Here is a 19,009-nt window from a genome sequence, read left to right as displayed (position 1 = left end):
GGCTAACACGGAAGATTCTGTGCTCAACTGTTCACTACTGTAGTAGCAATGCCTGACATAAACAAGAGGTCTTTAAAAGCCATGGAAAATGCATATTCTTAAAAAAAACATAGCAAAGTATGGATTTCAAAATTTTCTGCAACATAAACATCTTTTTTTCCCCCACAGAGATTTCTTTTTATTTCTTATTGGAGAAGGAGAGAAGGAGAAAAGACAGAGAAAGATCTGTCTATTGGTTCACTCCTCCTAAGGGGCCACAACAGCTAGAGCTGAGATGATTTGAAGCCAAGAGTTTCCTCTGGGTCTCCCACACGTGGGTACAGGGTCCTGAAGCTTTGGGCTGTCCTCTACTACTTTCCTGGGCCACAAGCAAGGAGCTGGAGTGGAGCAGCTGGGATATGAACTGGCACCCATATGGGATCCTGGCACATGCAAGGCAAGGATTTAGCAACTGAGCCATTGTGCCAGGCCTAACAAAAACATATCTTAATTTCATTTTCCATAAAGCCTTCATTTATCCATGTAGTGGCTGCCCTACAAATTAATTGTTTAATGAATGAAATGACATTAGAGAATAGGCATTGGGGCACAGCAAGTTAAAGCAACCCTTGAATCCTCCACATCGCACACTGGAGTGTCAGATCATGTTCTGGCTGCTCTCTTCCAGTCCAGCTTTCTGCTAATGTATCCTGGGAGGCAGCAGAAGATGGAGCAAATGCTTGGACCCCTTTAGCTGGCACAGTCGGGACTGATGTAAGTATCCGGGGAGTGAAAGAGGTGAACAAGCTCTTTTTCTCTGTGTCTTGCTCTGCCTTTCAAGTAGTTGAAAAGATTTTTAAACCTATACAGCGATAGAAATTGTATTACAAATAAAAATTTGTGATAGACAGCAAGTCAAATCCTGCTTCTACCTGTTCAGTGTCAAGAAGTACAGTATCAGGGCCTGATGCAATGTGTGAGCTGGTTAATCCTCTGCCTTGAATGCGCCAGGATGCCATATAAGCAGTGGTTCATATCCCTCCTGTTAACCTTCCCATCCAGCTCCCTGCTTGTGGCTTGCGAAAGCAGTGGAAGATGGTCCAGAGCCTTGGGATTCTGCATCCATGTGAGAGACCCGGAAGCAGCTCCCGCTCCTAGCTTCCTATCAGCATCAGCCATTGTGCGCTTTTGGGGAGTAAACCAGTGGACAGATCTGTCTGTCTCTCCTTTCTGTAATTCTGCCTTTCCAATAAGAATAAATAAATCTTCAGAAAAAATAGCTAGTACTCTGTATAGGTGACTTTCTAATAAAAAAAAAATCTTTTAAAAAAGCTTGCAGTATCACAAGGTGATCTCTTTTATTTTTGACTTGGTTTTCTTAGAAAACTTCTTCATGTTAATTTGCTGACTACTTATTTTAGATATCTACCTGCTGGTGTGGATAGGCTAACTGGGCTACCTACCTAAAGATTTATCATCACACTGCCCGTTTACGTTCAGCTCCTCTGGCTTACCATGCCTAGATACTCAATAGCTTGACATTGCCTGGACATGTTGTGCATAAGGCTGAGCGTTCAACCACTATTTGCCATGTACACACTGCGGACACAGTGTGTATATTCTACTTGTTTAACACATGTATTTTCTCTTTAAAAATTCTATGCCCCCTTCAGCATTTCTGCTAGTTTATTAATGATTTACAGTTAACAGAAATGATACTCTGGAATACATTTAGGTCTAGTTGTTTGTGGGGATTTAAGAGCTCTCCCAATCATGTTCTTGAAATTTGGAAAACAATGGCCTGGTTTCATTTCACCTTTCTTCACTCTGAAAAGAATCACTTAAAAAAAGATTTATTTTATTTTATTACAAAGTCAGATATACATAGAGGAGGAGAGACAAAGAGGAAGATCTTCCGTCCGATGATTCACTCCCAAAAGTGAGCGCAACGGCCGGTGCTGCGCCAATCCGAAGCCAGGAGTCTAGAACCTCCTCCAGGTCTCCCACATGTGGGTGCAGGGTCCCAAGGCCTTGGGTCGTCCTCAACTGCTTTCCCAGGCCACAAGCAGGGAGCTGGATGGGAAGTGGAGCTGCCGAGATTAGAACCGGCGCCCATATGGGATCCTGGCGCGTTCAAGGTAAGGACTTTAGCCGCTAGGCCACACGCTGCTGGGCCCAAGGATCACTTTCTAAGATTCAGCAATTTGTATCAAAATTCAAACTTCTTATGTTTTTTGAAACACCTTTAGGTGTTTTTCAAAAAGGAAATAATGTACAAAGTTTCATATGGAAAAGTCATACACGGTGTTATCAAATGTAAAAGTGGGAATATTACACAAGCATGGATTACCGGCTAAATCACAAGTGGTACAATCACTATTAAGTGAATGCTTAAAGAGATAATTTTACTTATTAGGGCCAACCTTGTACATAGTTAGTAAAACTACCGCTTGCAATGCTGGCATCCCAAATGAGCGCTGGTTTCAGTCCAGGCTGTTCCACTTCCCATCCAGCTCCCTGCCAATCACCTGGGAAGAGCAGCAGAGGATAGCCCAAATGTTTGCTATTGAAGTTGGAAACCTGTTTGAAGTTTCTGGCTTCTGCTTGGCCCAGCACTGGTAGCATGTTGTGGTCATCTGAGTATACCAACAAATTCAAGACTTCTCTTTCTCGGTCTCTCCCTCTCTGTAACTCTGAAAATAAATAAATCTTAAAAAAGAAAGTGACCATTACTAAATGTATCTCATTCTGATTGGATGGACAGGATAGGAAAATGCTGATAGAATAAATGGAGGAAAGCAGGCTGCAGTGAACACTGTATGAAACATGGCTACAAGCTATGTAAAGCAGGCTAACCCATCCACATTAATTTAGTCTGAGGACTCAGTTGTGGTGATTTTCTTTCCCAAAATATTAAATAATGCTGATTTTACTATCAGACTCCACTAATGTACTACAAGATACAACACTGATTTTTAATATTCCCTTTTACTCAGACAAAATTAAAAACTTGTTTCACAAATAAAAAGTTATTTTCCTCTTGTTGGAAAGAAATTATAAAGAAGAGATTTAGAGTGGAATCAATGATTAAAGTTATACAAATTATATACATTTGCAAATCCATGGATTCCACTTAAATGCCCATGGATTATTTTATCAGAGTTGAAAGCAAAGGAGAAAAAGGGAATGGAGAAATATATTTATATATAAAACAATGCCTAAAATAGAAACCCATGAGTTCCAAAGTCAGAAAAAACTGTGGATCTGGGACAAAGGCTGTGTACAAATCCCTTAAAGGAAAATAAAAGTCTGAGTTGGTTACTTGCACATGCATGAATTTCATACATTTGTTCAGTGATACCAAAAACTTAGCTGAGGATAACTATTGTAAATTATGATCATAATGTGAAATTATTAAGTTAAAGTCTCTTATGTTCACAAATAACTTTTACATCTAGATATGAAAAAGCTAGAGTTCATCATAATGAAAGTATATTTTAAAATTAAGCCATCTGGTGGAAGGTAGTATGGCAAGAAATTTATTAACAACTATATTCTAGTCATTTCTGACATTAATCTAAAATTTTTACGAATGAAGCAAATGTGAGGCACTGTAATGCATATAATAAAACACATTTTGACAATTGGTCTAATTATTTCCATCATTTGGTATTATATGAATAAAAAAATAATAAAGTTTCTAGTACAATTCCTGCCACACAAGAAAATGCCAACTCTTATTAACAATCTATAGTATTTTATCTTTTGTGTCTGGTCCATATATTTAATGTATTTACACTCTCATGGCAATAGCAACTTCACACATTTACAAACTACTTATTAAATAATATTATGTGCCAATATTAAAAGATCAAAGATTCACTCTCATGAGAAAAATAAGCAGGATAACTACAGATTTGTGTATTTTTTAGATGTGTGAACAATCGGAGAGAGTACCTCCGAAATAGCTCATTTTATGCATAAGAAAACTGAAGTCCCAAAGGATGAGTCTATGTGGTGTTTTATCCCTTATTGATTTGGAAGGGACACCTTAGTTCAGATCTTACTTTTCATAACTCAAATGTATCATACAGATGAATCTGAACAGTCCTTGGAAGGCAAACAGAAGATATTTTGTATCATGCTATCAAAACTACTTAGATAATGCTTCAAAAAGTAGCCTTCTTACTCTAATGGTGCCTTTCCTTTTACCTTCATGACACTGAATGTTTACAACCAAGTAAATAGAAATATTCAGTTTGAGAAACGTCTCATGGGCTGAGAAGCTAAGCAAATAAATGCAAGATTTCAAACAAAACTTCCTCTGTCAGATACACTCAGAAATTGGAAGTTGTCAGTGGACTAGAAGGATTTGAGTAAAGTATGAAGGACACACTGAAAGTTAGAGGGAGGGAGAAAAGCAGGGAGAGCCTTTGCTAAGGCCTGATGCAGTCATCAATGAAGAGGGAAATGCTTGACAAAGCCTTGGAGGTAGTGGCAAAGACAGCCAAGGTAGAAATAAATACATTTTATAAAAAGACGAGTAAGAGGGGGTCATGTACATACATGCAAAGGTGCACAAGACAAAAATAGAAGATGGTCTGGGGCCTGGTGGGCTGGCTCAATGACTAACTCCTCACCTTGCAAATGCTGGGATCTCATATGGGCACCAGTTCATGTCCTGGCTGCTCCACTTCCCATCCAGCTCCCTGCTTGTGGCCTTGGGAAGCAGCAAAGGATGGGACCCTGACCCACATGGGAAACCCAGAGGAAAGCTCCTGATTTCTCGCTTCAGGTTGGCTCAGCTCAAGCTCTTGTGGCCACTTGGGGAGTGAAACAGTGGATGGAAGATCATTCTCTGTCCCTCCTTCTACTCTGTAAATCTGATCTGCCTTTCCAGTAAAAACAAATAAATCTTTAAATAAAAAAGTCTGACAGCCCTTAACAATTTAAAAGTATTTGATTCTGCATTTTCATTCTTAGATATGTGCCCGAGAGACATTAATATATTCACACTAAAACACTCAAATCATCAATATTCATAACAGGCAAAAGGTGGAAAAAATCCAAATGTTATTTCAATAGAGAAACAAAATGTTGCATACATACTAAAGAATATTGTTTAGCCCTATTTAAAAAAAGTGCTGGGCCCAGCACAATAGTCTCAGTCTCTGCCTGCAGGGTGGCATCCCATAAGGATACCAGTTCATGTCCCAGCAGCTCCACTTCTGATCCGGTTCCCTGCTTATGGCTGAAGACAGCACCAGAGGATGCCTCAAGTCCTTGGGCCCTTGAACACAAGTTGGAGACCCAGAAGAACCTCCTGGCTCTACTGTTGCAGCCTTTTGGGAACTGAACCAGTGGAGAGAAGATTTCTGTTTATTTCTCCTTCTCTTGTAAACCTGCCTTTGAATAAAAAAATCTTAAAAGCAAAAAAAAAAAAAAAAAAAAAAGGCAATTCACACGACTAGAATGAACCTTAAAAGTGTTCTTACATTCCCCTACCTATGGGCAGGTGTTTGGGGTAGCAGCCATAATGCCTGTGAGGTCCAGCTCTGCTTTCTCTTCCAGTTTTCTGTTACTGTGCACCCTTAGACTGCAGGGGACAGCCCAATGAGTTGGGTGCCTGCCACCTTCAGGTGAGACCTGGCTTGAGTTCCTGGTTCCTGGCTTTGACTTGGCCCACCGCTGCTTACTGCAGGCCTGGGAAGAGTGAATGAGCAGCTGGGAGATCTCACTCTGTCTCTCTTTTTCAAATAATGAAAGTAACAATGATAGAAACTAGTTACCCAGGTCACATATGAGTCCATATACATAAAATGGTTGTGACAGAAAAGCTATATATACAAAGAGTGGATGGATGGCAGCTCAAGCTGGGGGTGGGAGGTGGAAATGCAGAGATTGTAGGATGACAGCTGAAGGAACAGGGGCTTCTGGGATAATGAACAGGTGCAAAAATTGATCTGGTGCTGGTTCACTTCTCTGTAAATATATTAAAGATCACTGAATTGTCCACTATAAATGGGTGACCTACAAAGGTATGTGCATAGGATCTTAATTAAGTTGTTACAAAAACAAAACAAAACAAAACAAAACAAAACAAAACCAATGATTTTGGAAACCGAATTTGCAAATGAAAAAACAACCCTGTTGAAGTAACAGCCAGTGAGGAAAAGCATAAATAAAGCGTCTATCTGAGGTATCTAAAACACTGAGGAGCAATGCATGGATATTTTAGCTACAGATTGCTATAGGTATGTGAGGGAAGAAACATCAGGTTGCCAGTGATAGTTATACAGGTGGAATGTTCAGAAAAGTAATGTCTTTAATACAACTATCTTATAGTAAGATAAAGTAAGATAAAGGTAAAACTTGCTAGGTGAAATTTGCTAGATGCTATGGTAAACAAACATTTCTTCCATCAGTTATCTATTTCCAGTGGTATATCATCATTGCATGAGAGTCTGGGGGAACTATATAATCATGACTAATTCATTTCTGTATCCCCTGCAGCATTGAGCTTGATGCCTTACACACAGTATGCAGTCAATCAATATTTGATGAACAAAACTAACCATCGGAGCCAGAACCAAGGCTGTAATATTACAAAACATAACAGGCTCTTCAAAAAAAAAGAACATTAAACAACATTTAAAATATTTTAATGGACCTTATTTAAAGAATTTTAAGCCAGTTAACAACTAAAATACACACAAGCATAATTTAGTAATTTAATATGAAAGTAAAAACATCCATCAGAAAGACAAGGACATTTGGGGAAATGCTTACAAAATGTGATTTTATTCATGGTACATACATCACAGACACTTTCTATTATTTCAGTTATTCCAAAATTTAAAATCTACTGGTTTTTCAACTGAATTTTTTTTCATGACAGATACCTCCACAGGCTGCCCAACATGATAAAATTACGCTTTTAGAATTTAAAAGACTACGGCTCAGTGTTTTAAAAAATAAATTAATAAAAGAGAACCATTATTAGAATAAACATGAAGACACTCACCACATGATAAAATTCATTCCTTAAAAATCAATATGTGGTGTGAACATTATTTCATTTAAGCAACTCAGAAACACTGTAACAGCAACACAGAAATAAAACAGAACCCACAGCCTGAAACGACAGAGTGGCTACCACTACCTTGGTGCCAGCTCACAATCTAAACGTGAAGGAAAGAGCAAGTTAAAAAAAGCTCGTTTTCAGCTTAATTGTTGGTGCGGAATGTATGGCAGGGGCTGGCGGCCTGGCGGCTGCTTTGGCTTTGCTGGCCTGGCTTGCTCGAACAGCAGTTTCTAGACGTACTTTCAACTCAGGAGCAGCCCCCATGACTGTCTTGAAGGCGTGAGGATAGAGAGGGCCGATGTGCATTAAATTCTGGAGTGCAAACTCATGAAGATCTTTGGAAGCTGCCTTTGCTGAGGCAAAAGAACTGTCATCCAGCAGGTAAGAGATCAAAGTGGGAACTAACAGAGCAAGCAACTGGACCCCTAGAAAACACGGACAGAAACGTGAAGAGTGATCATGAACCTGAAGCTTCTGATGAATGTTAATTTAAAAACCAGGCAATTACCACTGAGGAAGTAATTAAAAGTTAGGATGTGTAATTTATTTTAGGCCCCAGTAATTCCTAATTAATGTTAAATATGTACTAAATGTTCAAGTAACGGTAGGGTTGGAAACAGGCAGGTTAAGTTTCTGAATTTTATATTAACATTACTTTGTTTTATAAAAAAAATTTAAAAGAAAAAGTTACAAAGAAAATGCTTTATAATTGCTACTTGCCAGAATATATTTTAAGAGTAATATTATCACACATTTTTTAAAGATTTATTTATTTTTATTGCAAAGTCAGATATATACAAAGAGGAGGAGAGACAGAGAGAAAGATCTTTCATCTGATGATTCACTCCCCAGTAGCCACAACGGCTAGAGCTGAGCCAATCTGAAGACAGGAGTCAAGAACTCTTCTGGGTCTCCCACATGGGTACAGGGTCCCAAGGCTTTGGGCCATCTCACCGACTGCTTTCCCAGGCCACAAGCAGGGAGCTGGATGGGAAGTGGGGCTGCCGAGATTAGAACTGGTGGTATCTCAGCGCATGCAAGGCGAAGACTTTAGCTGTTAGGCTACCGTGATGGGCCCACACATTTATATCTTAATTGGAAATATAACACCACTGCTATCCTATTTCATTACTTCCCTAAATCTAAGTAAATGAAGGGAAATTCTTCAGATATAAGGAAATATATAAACAAGAGCCTGATAAACACCAAAGTCCATTCAAATAAATTTATTTAGAGGCTTAATCTACTTTTACTAGTCTCTACCTTTCAAAATTAATAACTACAACTTGTGGATGAGTAACATGGCACAGTACGCCTCCACCTGTAGCATTCTATTTGGGTGCAGGTTTGAGTCCATTTGCTCCACTTTCACTCAAAGTGCCTGGGAAGACAGCAGCGGATGGCCCAAGTGCTCGTGTGCCTGCACTCAGACGGGGACCCAGATGAAGTTCCTGGTTTCAGATCGGCTCAGCTACAATAGTTGTGGCCATATGGGGTGAGGACCAAAAGACAGAGGCTCTCTCTCTCTCACCGTCTTTCTCTGTAACTCTGCGATTCAAGTGAAAATGGGTAAATCTTTTAAAAAACAGACAAACAAAAAAACTCCATTCTGGTATACATTTTTCATTAAAGGTGACTTTTTCAGTTCTTTTCTTTTTATTCTTTTGGTGTGCTGGGTTTGGGCTGTGGGACAGGGACTGCTCCTAGCTGTCAAACTATCGGCACCTGGGGATGTGCGACAGTCATTTGATGATGCTTTAGAGACCCCAATAAGGGGAAGAATGTTCCAAGGGTGCTACTTGCGTGGTTTTGATAGTTCTGAGATGAGGTCAGCTTGATTGTACCCAAGTTGAGAAGATCTTCCCAAGGTCTATGGGCTGAACAGATCCAGCTCAGTGTGCAGCCCATAGATCTAGACATTTTGCTGCAAAGATTAGCCAGGAGAGTTGTCCCAACTGTTCTGCTTTCTATCTTCTGATGAGCCACTCGACACCCTCTGCAGGCCTAGATGAGCTGGCTGTCATGTCACCTGTGTGCATCTGGACATGTCATGACATCAGTAACTGAGGAGGCCCAGACATGACATACGTATTCCAAGGTCTGACCACACATCTTGTGATTTTCCCTGGAGCTGGGTCTGAGTCCAGTGGTCTACTTGGGGAATCCCGCAAGAGACCTTGCCTAGGTTGCCCTCAGAAATGATTCATGTGTATGCTAGCTAGTGCAGGTCAAGTTCAGATTGTTAAGTGCACCAGCCAGTGCTCATACAAGTTTATGCAGTTGCCTGGCCAGTTCTGCCTCCAGCCCCATCTCTCAGGTAACGAGATGGGTGCTGTGGCCCAGCCTGACCCTGCCCACATTCCTCATGCACACCAGTGGTTGCCATAGCCTAGTTGGGGTGACCCCCAATAAAAGGTGATTATTTAAAAAAAATTATTTACTTGAAAGGCAGTTACAGAGGCACAGAGAAGTAGCGTCCATCAGATGGCCCACTCATCAAATGGCTACAATAGCTAGGGCTGGGCGAAGCAAAAGGCAGGGGAATGGAGTTTCATCTGGCCCACAGTGTTAGCCATCCTCTGCTGCCTTCCCAGTCGCATCAGTAGTGAGGTAGATCAGAAGTGGAGCAGCAGAAATTATGTCACTGTGCCACAAAGTAGGCTGGAAAGGTGGCATTTTTCTAAAAAAGTTACCATTCTTATGTAATCATCCCTATATCTCTATAGGGAATGTTCTTTATGCTAACTTTCCCAGGCCACAAGCAGGGAGCCGGAGAGAAGTGGAACAGCTGCGACATGAACCAGTGTCCATACAGGATCCTGGCATTTCCAAGGGGAGGATTATTGAGCCATTGTGCCATGGCCATTGCAGCAATTCCAATTTAAGGAATTAATCTGATAAAACTTAAAAAAATTAATATAAATATTATCCACATCACCATGTTCATCTCATTTATTTAAGATATTTAAAAGCTGCAGAGAATTGGACTTTAGCCGCTAGGCCACGCCGCCGGGCCCGAAGCTGCAGAGAATTGGGCATGGTGCAGTAGCCTAGTGGTTAAAGTCCTGGCTTTGCATGCACTGGGATGCCATGTGGGCACCAGTTTGTGTCCCAGTTGCCCCACTTCCCATCCAAGTCCTTGCTTGTGTCTGGGGAAAGCAGTCGAGGATGGCCCAAAGCGTTGGGACCCTGTGCCTGTGTGGGAGGTATGGAAAAGGTTCAAGGATTCTGGCTCCCGGCTTTGGATCAGCTCAGCTCTGGCTGTTGGAGCCACTTGGGGAGTTAGCCAGCAGACGGAGAGCTTTCTGTCTGTATCTTTCTCTCTGTGGGTCTGACTTTCCAATAAAAATAGATAAATATTTAAAAAAACCTGCAAAGAATGAAGCATTTTAATCATAAATTGCTAGTTTAAATAGTCTTACTACAATTATAGTAGCCAGAAAATAAAGGTAAATATTTAATTGTGACAAAATCAAGATAAATACTAAGAAATATAATAAATGTTTATAAAGCTACAAAAGTTCTTGTTTCAGTGGATGGATAGATTTAATTTTTCATGTTACAAGCATATCAAGCTTTGGGATTTTCTAATAGTGGTATTAGTACTAATCTAGTTATATTTTATAAAGCTTTTGTACCTTTATCATAAAGAGCAGAATGTGTTTTATATGCTCTATTAAATATTCAAATAGCTTCTAATTCTTAAAGGATAGTCTTAATAGGTTAAAAAAAAAGAGTGTGGTGAAATGCCATCAGTAACTCATCTCACTTTCTGCTCATAAATAGATAACTCAACTCAATACACGATGTTTGTGAAACAAGCAAATACGCTGCTTCCAGATATTAAACATTCCTTAATAATTTTCATGCTACAAAAGTTTTTTCTCCCATCAAAAAGATGTATAATGCAGATGTACTGTTCTGGACAATTTGCCTTTTGTAAGAAAATACTTACTGTTCTGTTCTTCACCAAGAGCAACCAATGTTTCAAGAACTTTTATTCCTTCTTGAATAGCTAATAGTTCTGTGTTGTTGCCTGGTCTGTTTCTTTCAACAGCTTTTAGCTTTTCAACCACTATTGGAGCTAATGAATGGATATAGGGAGTAGAAAGGGCACGATTGGAATGCTGGAAGACGGACAGGAGCAGCTGGTAACATTTGGCTTGAACCTAAAGAACAACAGCATCTTGTCAACTAACATGTGCCAATTCTTATTTACCCTACAATCATACATCTTCATACACAGTGAAAAGAAATGATATACATAGCAGGATGAAAGCAGAAATATCATTTTCAATTTAAAGAAATGCAGAGAAATAGGGATTTCAATAAATAAATAAAACAGTAAATAAATTAATTAAAGAAAATCCTTTTAGGTTAAACACCACGTCACTATGCTTATATCATTTATGTATTTGAATAAAGTAGAAGAAAAGAAGAACCAGGAATTCCAATTTCTATTTTAAGTTATTCTTTTAAAGTGTAATTGTCCTTCCTATTTTACCTAATATATGACTGGGTTTCAAAAAGTTAGTGAAGGGCCCAGTATGGTAACTTAGTGGCTGGGGTCCTCACTTTGCATGCACTGCGATCCCATATGGGTGCTGGTTTGTATCCCAGCGCCCCGCTTCCCATCCAGCTCCCTACTTGTGGTCTGGGAGAGCAGTCAAGGATGGCCCAAAGTTTTGGGAGACCTGAAAGAAGTTCCAGGCTCCTAACTTCGGATTGGCTCAGCTCCAGCTGTATTGGTCACTTGGGGACTGAATCAACAGATGGAAGATCTTCCTCTCTGTTTCTGCTCCTCTCTGTATATCTGACTTTCCAAAATAAAATAAACAAACAAACAAATAAATAAATAAAAAATTTCTTTTTTTTAAAAGTTAGTGAAAACATAAAAGATAATAAACATGTTCCACAAAGTTTCTGAGTCTTCCTCCTAGCAGGGAAGAGAGGTTAAGCATTTGAATGGTCTGAAACCAAACTACAAAAGCACACTGCTTGGCTGCCTCAAATCCATTTGATTGGATTTCTAGTAAATGACTGCTTGTGCCAACTTAAAACTCTAGAAAGTATAAAGTATCACTGGCTTCACTTTAAATCAGAAAGCCTTCATAATGATAACTGTTTTTAAAAAGGCAGAAAGGAGGGGAAGTCCCCCAATTAATGGAGCAAATGGAGGCATAACATTGTTTCAGTACTTTACTGAAACAGAAGTTGCCAAACCTTGTTGGACATCAGAAGTATCCAGAAAACCCTTTAGAAATACTGATCCTTGAGGCGCAATCTGGACCCTGCTTCAGGAGAACAGTGAAAAGCTCAGCTATGTTTCTAAACTGCTTTTCTGTTTTATGGACAGGAGGTCTGAGAATCATCCGTTTAAACAGTAACACTACAAAACAGAAAAATGTCTTTCCAGACAAACTAGTTTCCAATAGGTCCATTAAGACGTGTAATACTGTAAATTTATCCATGAATACCGTTGGTATTGTTTAAACAAACACTGGAACACAAGCACAGACTCAAGTAACGTCCCCAGCAATGTGACCAAGTTCGGCCCATGTGAATAACCGTACATGCGTCTCTCCTCGTGCTCAGTATCAGGGATCTACTCAGCCTTTTCATTTAAAAGCCACATTACAAACACTGAGCTTTCATGATGTCACACATTTTAATGGATTCTTCTGAAATTTTCCTGGTAAAATAGAGTATTTGTGTTAAGTATAACTTACCCATGGGTCACAAGAATTTAATGCGGTTTTAAATCTGTTCATACAGCCATTCTGTAATGACTGGACTCCTATTATTTCACTACTGGCAGACCAGAGGAAGAGTGCAATTGCTGTCAGCATGCTTACTTCATCAGGTGGAGGCATTGAGGCTTCTGGAGAGGAAAAATGAAAGCAGTGTGGTGTTTCTAAAACATTTTGGCCTTTCGATTTTTACATCTCTCCTCCACATTTATAGCAGTGAGTGTCCCTTCTAAACAGCTCAGGAACCACTCTACAGACAGACACAGTGCATGACTGAGGGAACAGGAATGGCTGACCAAAGTTCCTGTCCTCCAACTCTCTTCTCCTTACCTTTTTGTTGTTGCTGTTCACATCTGTCTTATTTATTTGACTGAATTGGGGTGGGGAGAAAGGAGAGAAAAAGAGAGAGTTCCACCCACAGGTTCATTCCCTAAATGGTAACACTGGCCAGGTCAAGGCCAGGTAAACATCTGAAGTCAGGAACCTTCTCCAGGTTTCCCATGTCGGTGCAGGGGCCCAGGCACTTGGCCATCCTCCTCTATTTTCCTATCCACTTCCAGAGAGCTGTATCAGAAATGGAGCAGCAGGAACTCAAACAGGAACCTATATGGAATGCTTGCACTGCAGGCAGCAGCTTAATTTGCAATACCATAGTAATGGCATCTCCTTATTTTCCTAGAAGATACAAGCTACCAGGAAAAAAATATTATGAAGGACCCAAATATGGGAAATAATCAAAATAGAAAAGATCACATAGAAATATAAAATTAAGATAAAAGTCTTAACTTACATGAAGCACACATGCATCAAAAATTTTCAAATACTTTTCTTGCAACAGAAGTAAATGATTACATGATATTCTACTTGGGTCTGGCACAGTAGCATAATGACTGGAGTCCTCACCTTGAATGCAACTGGGATCCCATGTGGGCACTGGTTTGTATCCTGGATGCTCCACTTCCCTTTCAGTTCCCTGATTATGGCCTGGGAAAACAGCATAGGACGGCCCAAAGACTTTGGATCCAATCCTGCACCCACGTGAAAGACCTGGAGGAAGCTCCTGGTTCCTGGCTTTGGATCAGCTCAGCTCTGGCCACTGCAGCCACTTGGGGAGTGAACCAGTGGATGGAAGATCTTTCTATCTCCTCTGTGTAAATCTGACTTTGCAAAGAAAGTAGTAACTAAATCTTAAAACAAAACAAACAGATATTCTGCTTAATTTAAAAATCCAGGGTAAACTTTCAGTGAAATCATCTTTCCATTTAATATATATGAAAAACTGCATATCTCATTCAATTGTAAGAAAATATTGTTACAAAAGCATAATTTAACAGGCTTATCTACTTAGATACTTTAAATCACATACACAGATTTGCAAATCATCTTTGGTGCTCAGGGAACTTGTCAGGGTAGGAGATACCATACAAAGGAAAGGGGTCAAGTTGAAGCTTGGAAGAGATCACATGAGAAGAATCCGGCTCCTGCCATAGTTCTTCCTAAGTCACCCATAAAGAAGCCATCTGCAGTAGTGGCCCTCAGAAGGATGACAGCAGAAGACATGATGAATGGTTTCCAAAGGAGTTCTTCTCTGACAGTAAACAAATGGCAGCTCATTCCTTCAAGAATTTGTATTAAATATCCAGAAACAGCTTTCAGCCAAAGCCATAATTCATTCTCATTACAGCTCGGTATCTTCAGAACTGGCAGAAGAATTCGAGGCTGTACTATGTGCTCGTTCTCTCGCCATGTGCGAATCGTTCTCTGATGCCACAGGTGTTTCTTTGGCACCTGGGGGGATAGCTGGTGGAAGAGCCATGGAGGACACAATGGGGATTTTCTTAGCTTGGAAATACTCATAGGCTTTCTTTCCGCAGACTAAGAGTGTGATGTTTTCCCCACTGCTCTGGATTCTGTCCACCACCTTCTCATAGGGTTCGTCAAGCACATTTACATCATCCACTTCAATGATGACATCCTCATCCTCCGGCCCAGCCAGGTCAGCAGGGCTGCTCTTCTGTACCTCTTTGACGAATGAGCCCGGCCGACCTTGAATTGCATTTAAGTGAAAGCCATAGCCGTTTGCACCTTTCTCCAGCCTGCAGAGTTTAGGCTTATGATCCTCTGCTTCCTCTGTAGGATCTGCACTTGGGACCTCCAGAGGAACGGAAGTGGGACCCACAGCCTCCTTGACAGAACCATTAGGCAGTTCTTGACTTTGGTAGTAGAAAAATGGGGAAAAACGAGCCAGCTTATATAGACTGTCCGTCTCTTTGTCAACCACCAGCAGGGAAGTCTGGTCTCCACCCTTTTTAATCATTTCCACCACACTGTCATGATCGAGGGATTCCACAGATGTGCCATTGACTGCAATTATCAGATCGTTGTTCTTCAGGCCAGCTGCCTCTGCTGGACTTCCAGAGTCTATGTCCTTGATGATCTGACCTTGCTGTTCTGAACTTGCCTTCAGATAGAAACCATAGCCATTGCTTCCCTTCTTCATCTCTACGAGGCGGGGCTGCTGGGGCAGCAGCTTCAAACTGGCCGACTCTCTCCTGAACTGTATCTTCTGCTCACTGTGGCGTTTATCCGTGTCTTTGTCCACTAGAAGGAACATGATCTGGTTGCCTGACTTCTTCACCTTTTCAACCACCTCCTCGTGGCTGGCATCTTCTACATTCTCTCCATTGACTTCAATCAAGTGATCTCCAGCCAGGACACCAGCCTTCATAGCCACACCCTGAGGAATTACATCTGTCATGTACACTCCCTTTTTGCCTTGGACAGTTGTCAGCGAGAAGCCATAGCTTTTTCCCTCCTTCACCAGGTAGCAGAGACGCGGCTGCGGCCAGGTATCCACGCTTCCATTCATCACGGGACCAGGTTTCTCATCATTCACACGTGGCTGCTCCTGACTTTGACCCAGCTCCTTCAAATCTACCTTTTTTTCATGGCGTCCTCATACAAATCGCCATCCAGGACTAGTAAAGTCACTGAATTCCCGCTCTTCCTGACAAGATCCACAACCTGCATATGCTCTTCCTTGTCCACAAAGACCCTGTTGATCCGCAGCACTCTGTCTCCATCCCGCAGGCCAGCCTTATCGGCAGGGCTGCCCTTCTCAATCACCCGCACCAGGTGGCCTTGGGTGTCTTTCTCGATTCGCAGAAAGAAACCATAGTTTTGCCCTTCTTGTTTGGACAGTTTGCATTCTCGGGGGTTGAAGGTGGAGGCCATTTCTGCTAGAAGAAAGAGGAGCTGCTGGTTCGCTCAGGAGCTCTGCTACAGGGCACTGGTCTTGGAACTCACTTCCCTGCCTCTTCTCACCGCACTCTCTAATTATTTGCATTATATCTTGATGAAGATATTTTTACAATTTTAAATAATTTCTTGGGTTCAGCAACACTAGCACCTAATATGAAGAGGGGTTCAAGCCTGTGCTGCTCCATGTCAAATCCAGCTCTCCAAGTATGTGCCTAAAAAGGGGTAGAAGATGGCCCAAGCAGTTGGTTTCCTGCTACACATATGGAATACCTGGATGGAGTTCCAGGCTCCTGGCTTCAGCTGAGCCTGGCCCTGGCTGTACAGCCACATGGAAGAAATTTGGTGGATGAAAGTTCTCTCTCTATCCTACCCTCTTTTATGTACATTTCAAACAATTTTTTCTTTAAAAAAGCAAAAACTAGGCCTGGTGCGGTAGGCTTGGTGCGGTAGGCCTAGTGGCTAAAGTCCTCACCTTGCACATGTCAGGATCCCATATGGGCGCCGGTTCTAATCCTGGCAGCTCCACTTCCCATCCAGCTCCCTGCTTGTGGCCTGGGAAAGCAATGGAGGATGGCTGAAAGCCTTGGAACCCTGCATTCAAGTGGGAGACGAAGAAGTTCCCAGCTCCTGGCTTCAGATCAGCTTAGCTACTTGGACAGCCACTTGGGGAGTGAAGCAATGGATGGAACATCTTTCTCTGTGTATCGCCTCTCTATATATCTGACTTTCCAATAAAAATAAATAAATCTTGAAAAAAAAAAAAAAGAGCTGAGGAACTGTCGCCAGTGAAAGAAGACGAAGCATGTGGGCAAATAGCTATAACAGGGTTAAGAGGCCCAGGTCTCATATCACAGTGGCTGCATTCAACCCCGGGCTCAGACTCCTAGGCCAGCTTCCGCTGCAGCAGACCCTGGGGCAGCAGTGAGGGCTCCAGCCATTGAGCTTTTGACACCTTAGTGGGAGAAATGCATTGGATACCTGGCTCCCAGCTTCTGCCTGGCACAATTCCAGCTTTTGTGGGATTTAGGAGTGGATCCGTGGATGGAAGTGTTTCTCTCTCCGTCTTCCCTCCCTCCCTCCCTCTTCCTCTCATTTAATATTTTAAAATAAATACACAAATTTTTTTTAAAAAGATACTAAACAAATAAAATGATTAAAGAAAAAGAAAATGTGCACTGAAGTTCATTAGGACAACTAGTCTAATTTTCATATAAACAATAAAAGCACTATATCAAAACCAAATTGCATAAAGTTGATAATTCTGCTTGTACAAAGGAATGTTATGTTCTTAGGATATCCATGAAGTATTTAGGAGTAAACAGTTACAGAGACTTCAGCATACTCTCAAAGAGATAAGAAAAATTAATAAGAATGACAATGATAGCCCAATCATAGACTAACAAAGCATACATATTAACTAGTAAATATAGGACAAACTTTACTTCATTATATTATAATTACAACTATTTTAGAACGTGAAATTTATTTCAAAATCAAAAGTTCTAAAAATTACAAAATATTGCAGCAATCCTAAAGGGGACTCATTATATCCAAAGGTATTTATATCTGTGTGTGTGTACATTAATGGCTAAAGTCCTCGCCTTGAACACACTGGGATCCCATATGGGTGCTGGTTCTAGTCCAGTGGCCCCGCTTCCCATCCAATTTTCTGTTTGTGGCCTGGGAAAGCAGTTGAGGACGGCTCAAAGCCTCTGGGCTCCTGGCTTTGGATTGGCTCAGCTCCAGTCATTGCGCCTGCTTGCAGAGTGAACCATCGCAGCAACTTGGGGAGTGAACCACTGGACAGAAGAACTTCCTCTCTGTCTTTCCTTCCCTCTGTATATCTGCCTTTCTAATAAGATAAATATTTAAATATATATATATATATATATACACATACACACACTTTCTAAGTGGAAGATCTCAGATCCTAAAATAAGATACAGCACTTCCACAGTAGAAATTATATACTCTAATACTGTTTTAGTAAAGTGAGGGGTCTGCCATTTTGGCCATTGGGGAAGTGAGCCAGTGGATGGAAAAGCTCTCTGTTCCTCTTTCTAACTCTGCCTTTGAAATAAATAATAATTTAAAAAATACAAAACAAAAATGAAAAAACTGAAGTTTTCTCTTACAAATAAGTTTAAGAATCACATTTCAAAAGTAATACATGTTCATTATTTAAAAATATAAAAAGGATATGAGAGGAAATAAAATTTGTACTTCTAGCAATTAGTGATATTTTAGTTTTAACTTCAAGGTATTGGTTTAATTTCTTCTAGTCTGATTAATCTGTACATAGGTGCTTACAAACATAATTCTCAATAGATATATGGATTTGTAAACCACATTAATATATTATCATGTATTTTAAAGTTTTCCGGTCTCTAGGTAATTTATCACACATTTTCATTGTTGTAAAATAGGTGTAATAGGTGCTAAATAGCTGAGAACATAACTTTTATCAACAAATGAAAAAGTATGTGTTCTGAATGTTTAAAGCATTCCAACTCCTTTTTGCAAAAGCATGAAAACACTCTCCAGGTACTAATTTCAGCTGAACACACCCAGTTTCTTCTTTTTTAAAAAAATCAGTTTTACAGCTAAAAAATGTGTATCATTCTGTGTTTATATTTTTTTCCATTTACTAATGTGACTTTTTTTAATGCTTTGTGGTTTACTCTATTTCCTGTTTACTAATGTTTGATTCTTTATTTGTTCTAGGGATTTAGTGTCTTCCTTATAAGGTCTCTGCACGCTGTAACAACAATGACATGAGTATTCTCATCAACTGCTGTTTGTTATGTGTGATGTGAGCTGTTCTGACATGAGCTGTTCTGACAGCACATACAGAGACATCTTCCTCTGCAGTATTTCCCACTGACTGCCTGTTAGTCCCTTATCGCTATGACATAAATAGTTTACTTGTTATTTT

The 19,009-nt window shown here is 40.5% G+C and overlaps 1 protein-coding gene and 1 pseudogene across 2 annotated transcripts in view; both read right to left on the bottom strand.

Annotated features, from left to right (window-relative positions):
• Window positions 1-6,629: 6,629 nt before the first annotated feature.
• The window catches only part of HEATR5B (HEAT repeat containing 5B), a 95,843-nt gene continuing 83,463 nt past the window's right edge, over window positions 6,630-19,009 (bottom strand). Inside the window, exons 34-37 of one of the 2 annotated variants that reach the window (XM_058668067.1) lie at window positions 13,717-13,797; window positions 12,793-12,944; window positions 11,019-11,232; window positions 6,630-7,488 (exon numbers count right to left, since the gene is read on the bottom strand). In XM_058668067.1, the coding sequence (XP_058524050.1) occupies window positions 7,184-7,488; window positions 11,019-11,232; window positions 12,793-12,944; window positions 13,717-13,797 (752 nt within the window). In that variant the 3' untranslated portion in view covers window positions 6,630-7,183. The remainder of the gene's footprint in view (window positions 7,489-11,018; window positions 11,233-12,792; window positions 12,945-13,716; window positions 13,798-19,009) is intronic. The other variant, XM_058668068.1, reaches the window with a different exon arrangement.
• Window positions 14,425-16,047, bottom strand: LOC131481015 (Na(+)/H(+) exchange regulatory cofactor NHE-RF3-like; annotated as a pseudogene).

Source organism: Ochotona princeps, chromosome 8 (genome assembly GCF_030435755.1).
Source record: "Ochotona princeps isolate mOchPri1 chromosome 8, mOchPri1.hap1, whole genome shotgun sequence".
Lineage (NCBI taxonomy): Eukaryota > Metazoa > Chordata > Mammalia > Lagomorpha > Ochotonidae > Ochotona > Ochotona princeps.
This window is presented reverse-complemented; position numbering and strand designations above follow the sequence as displayed.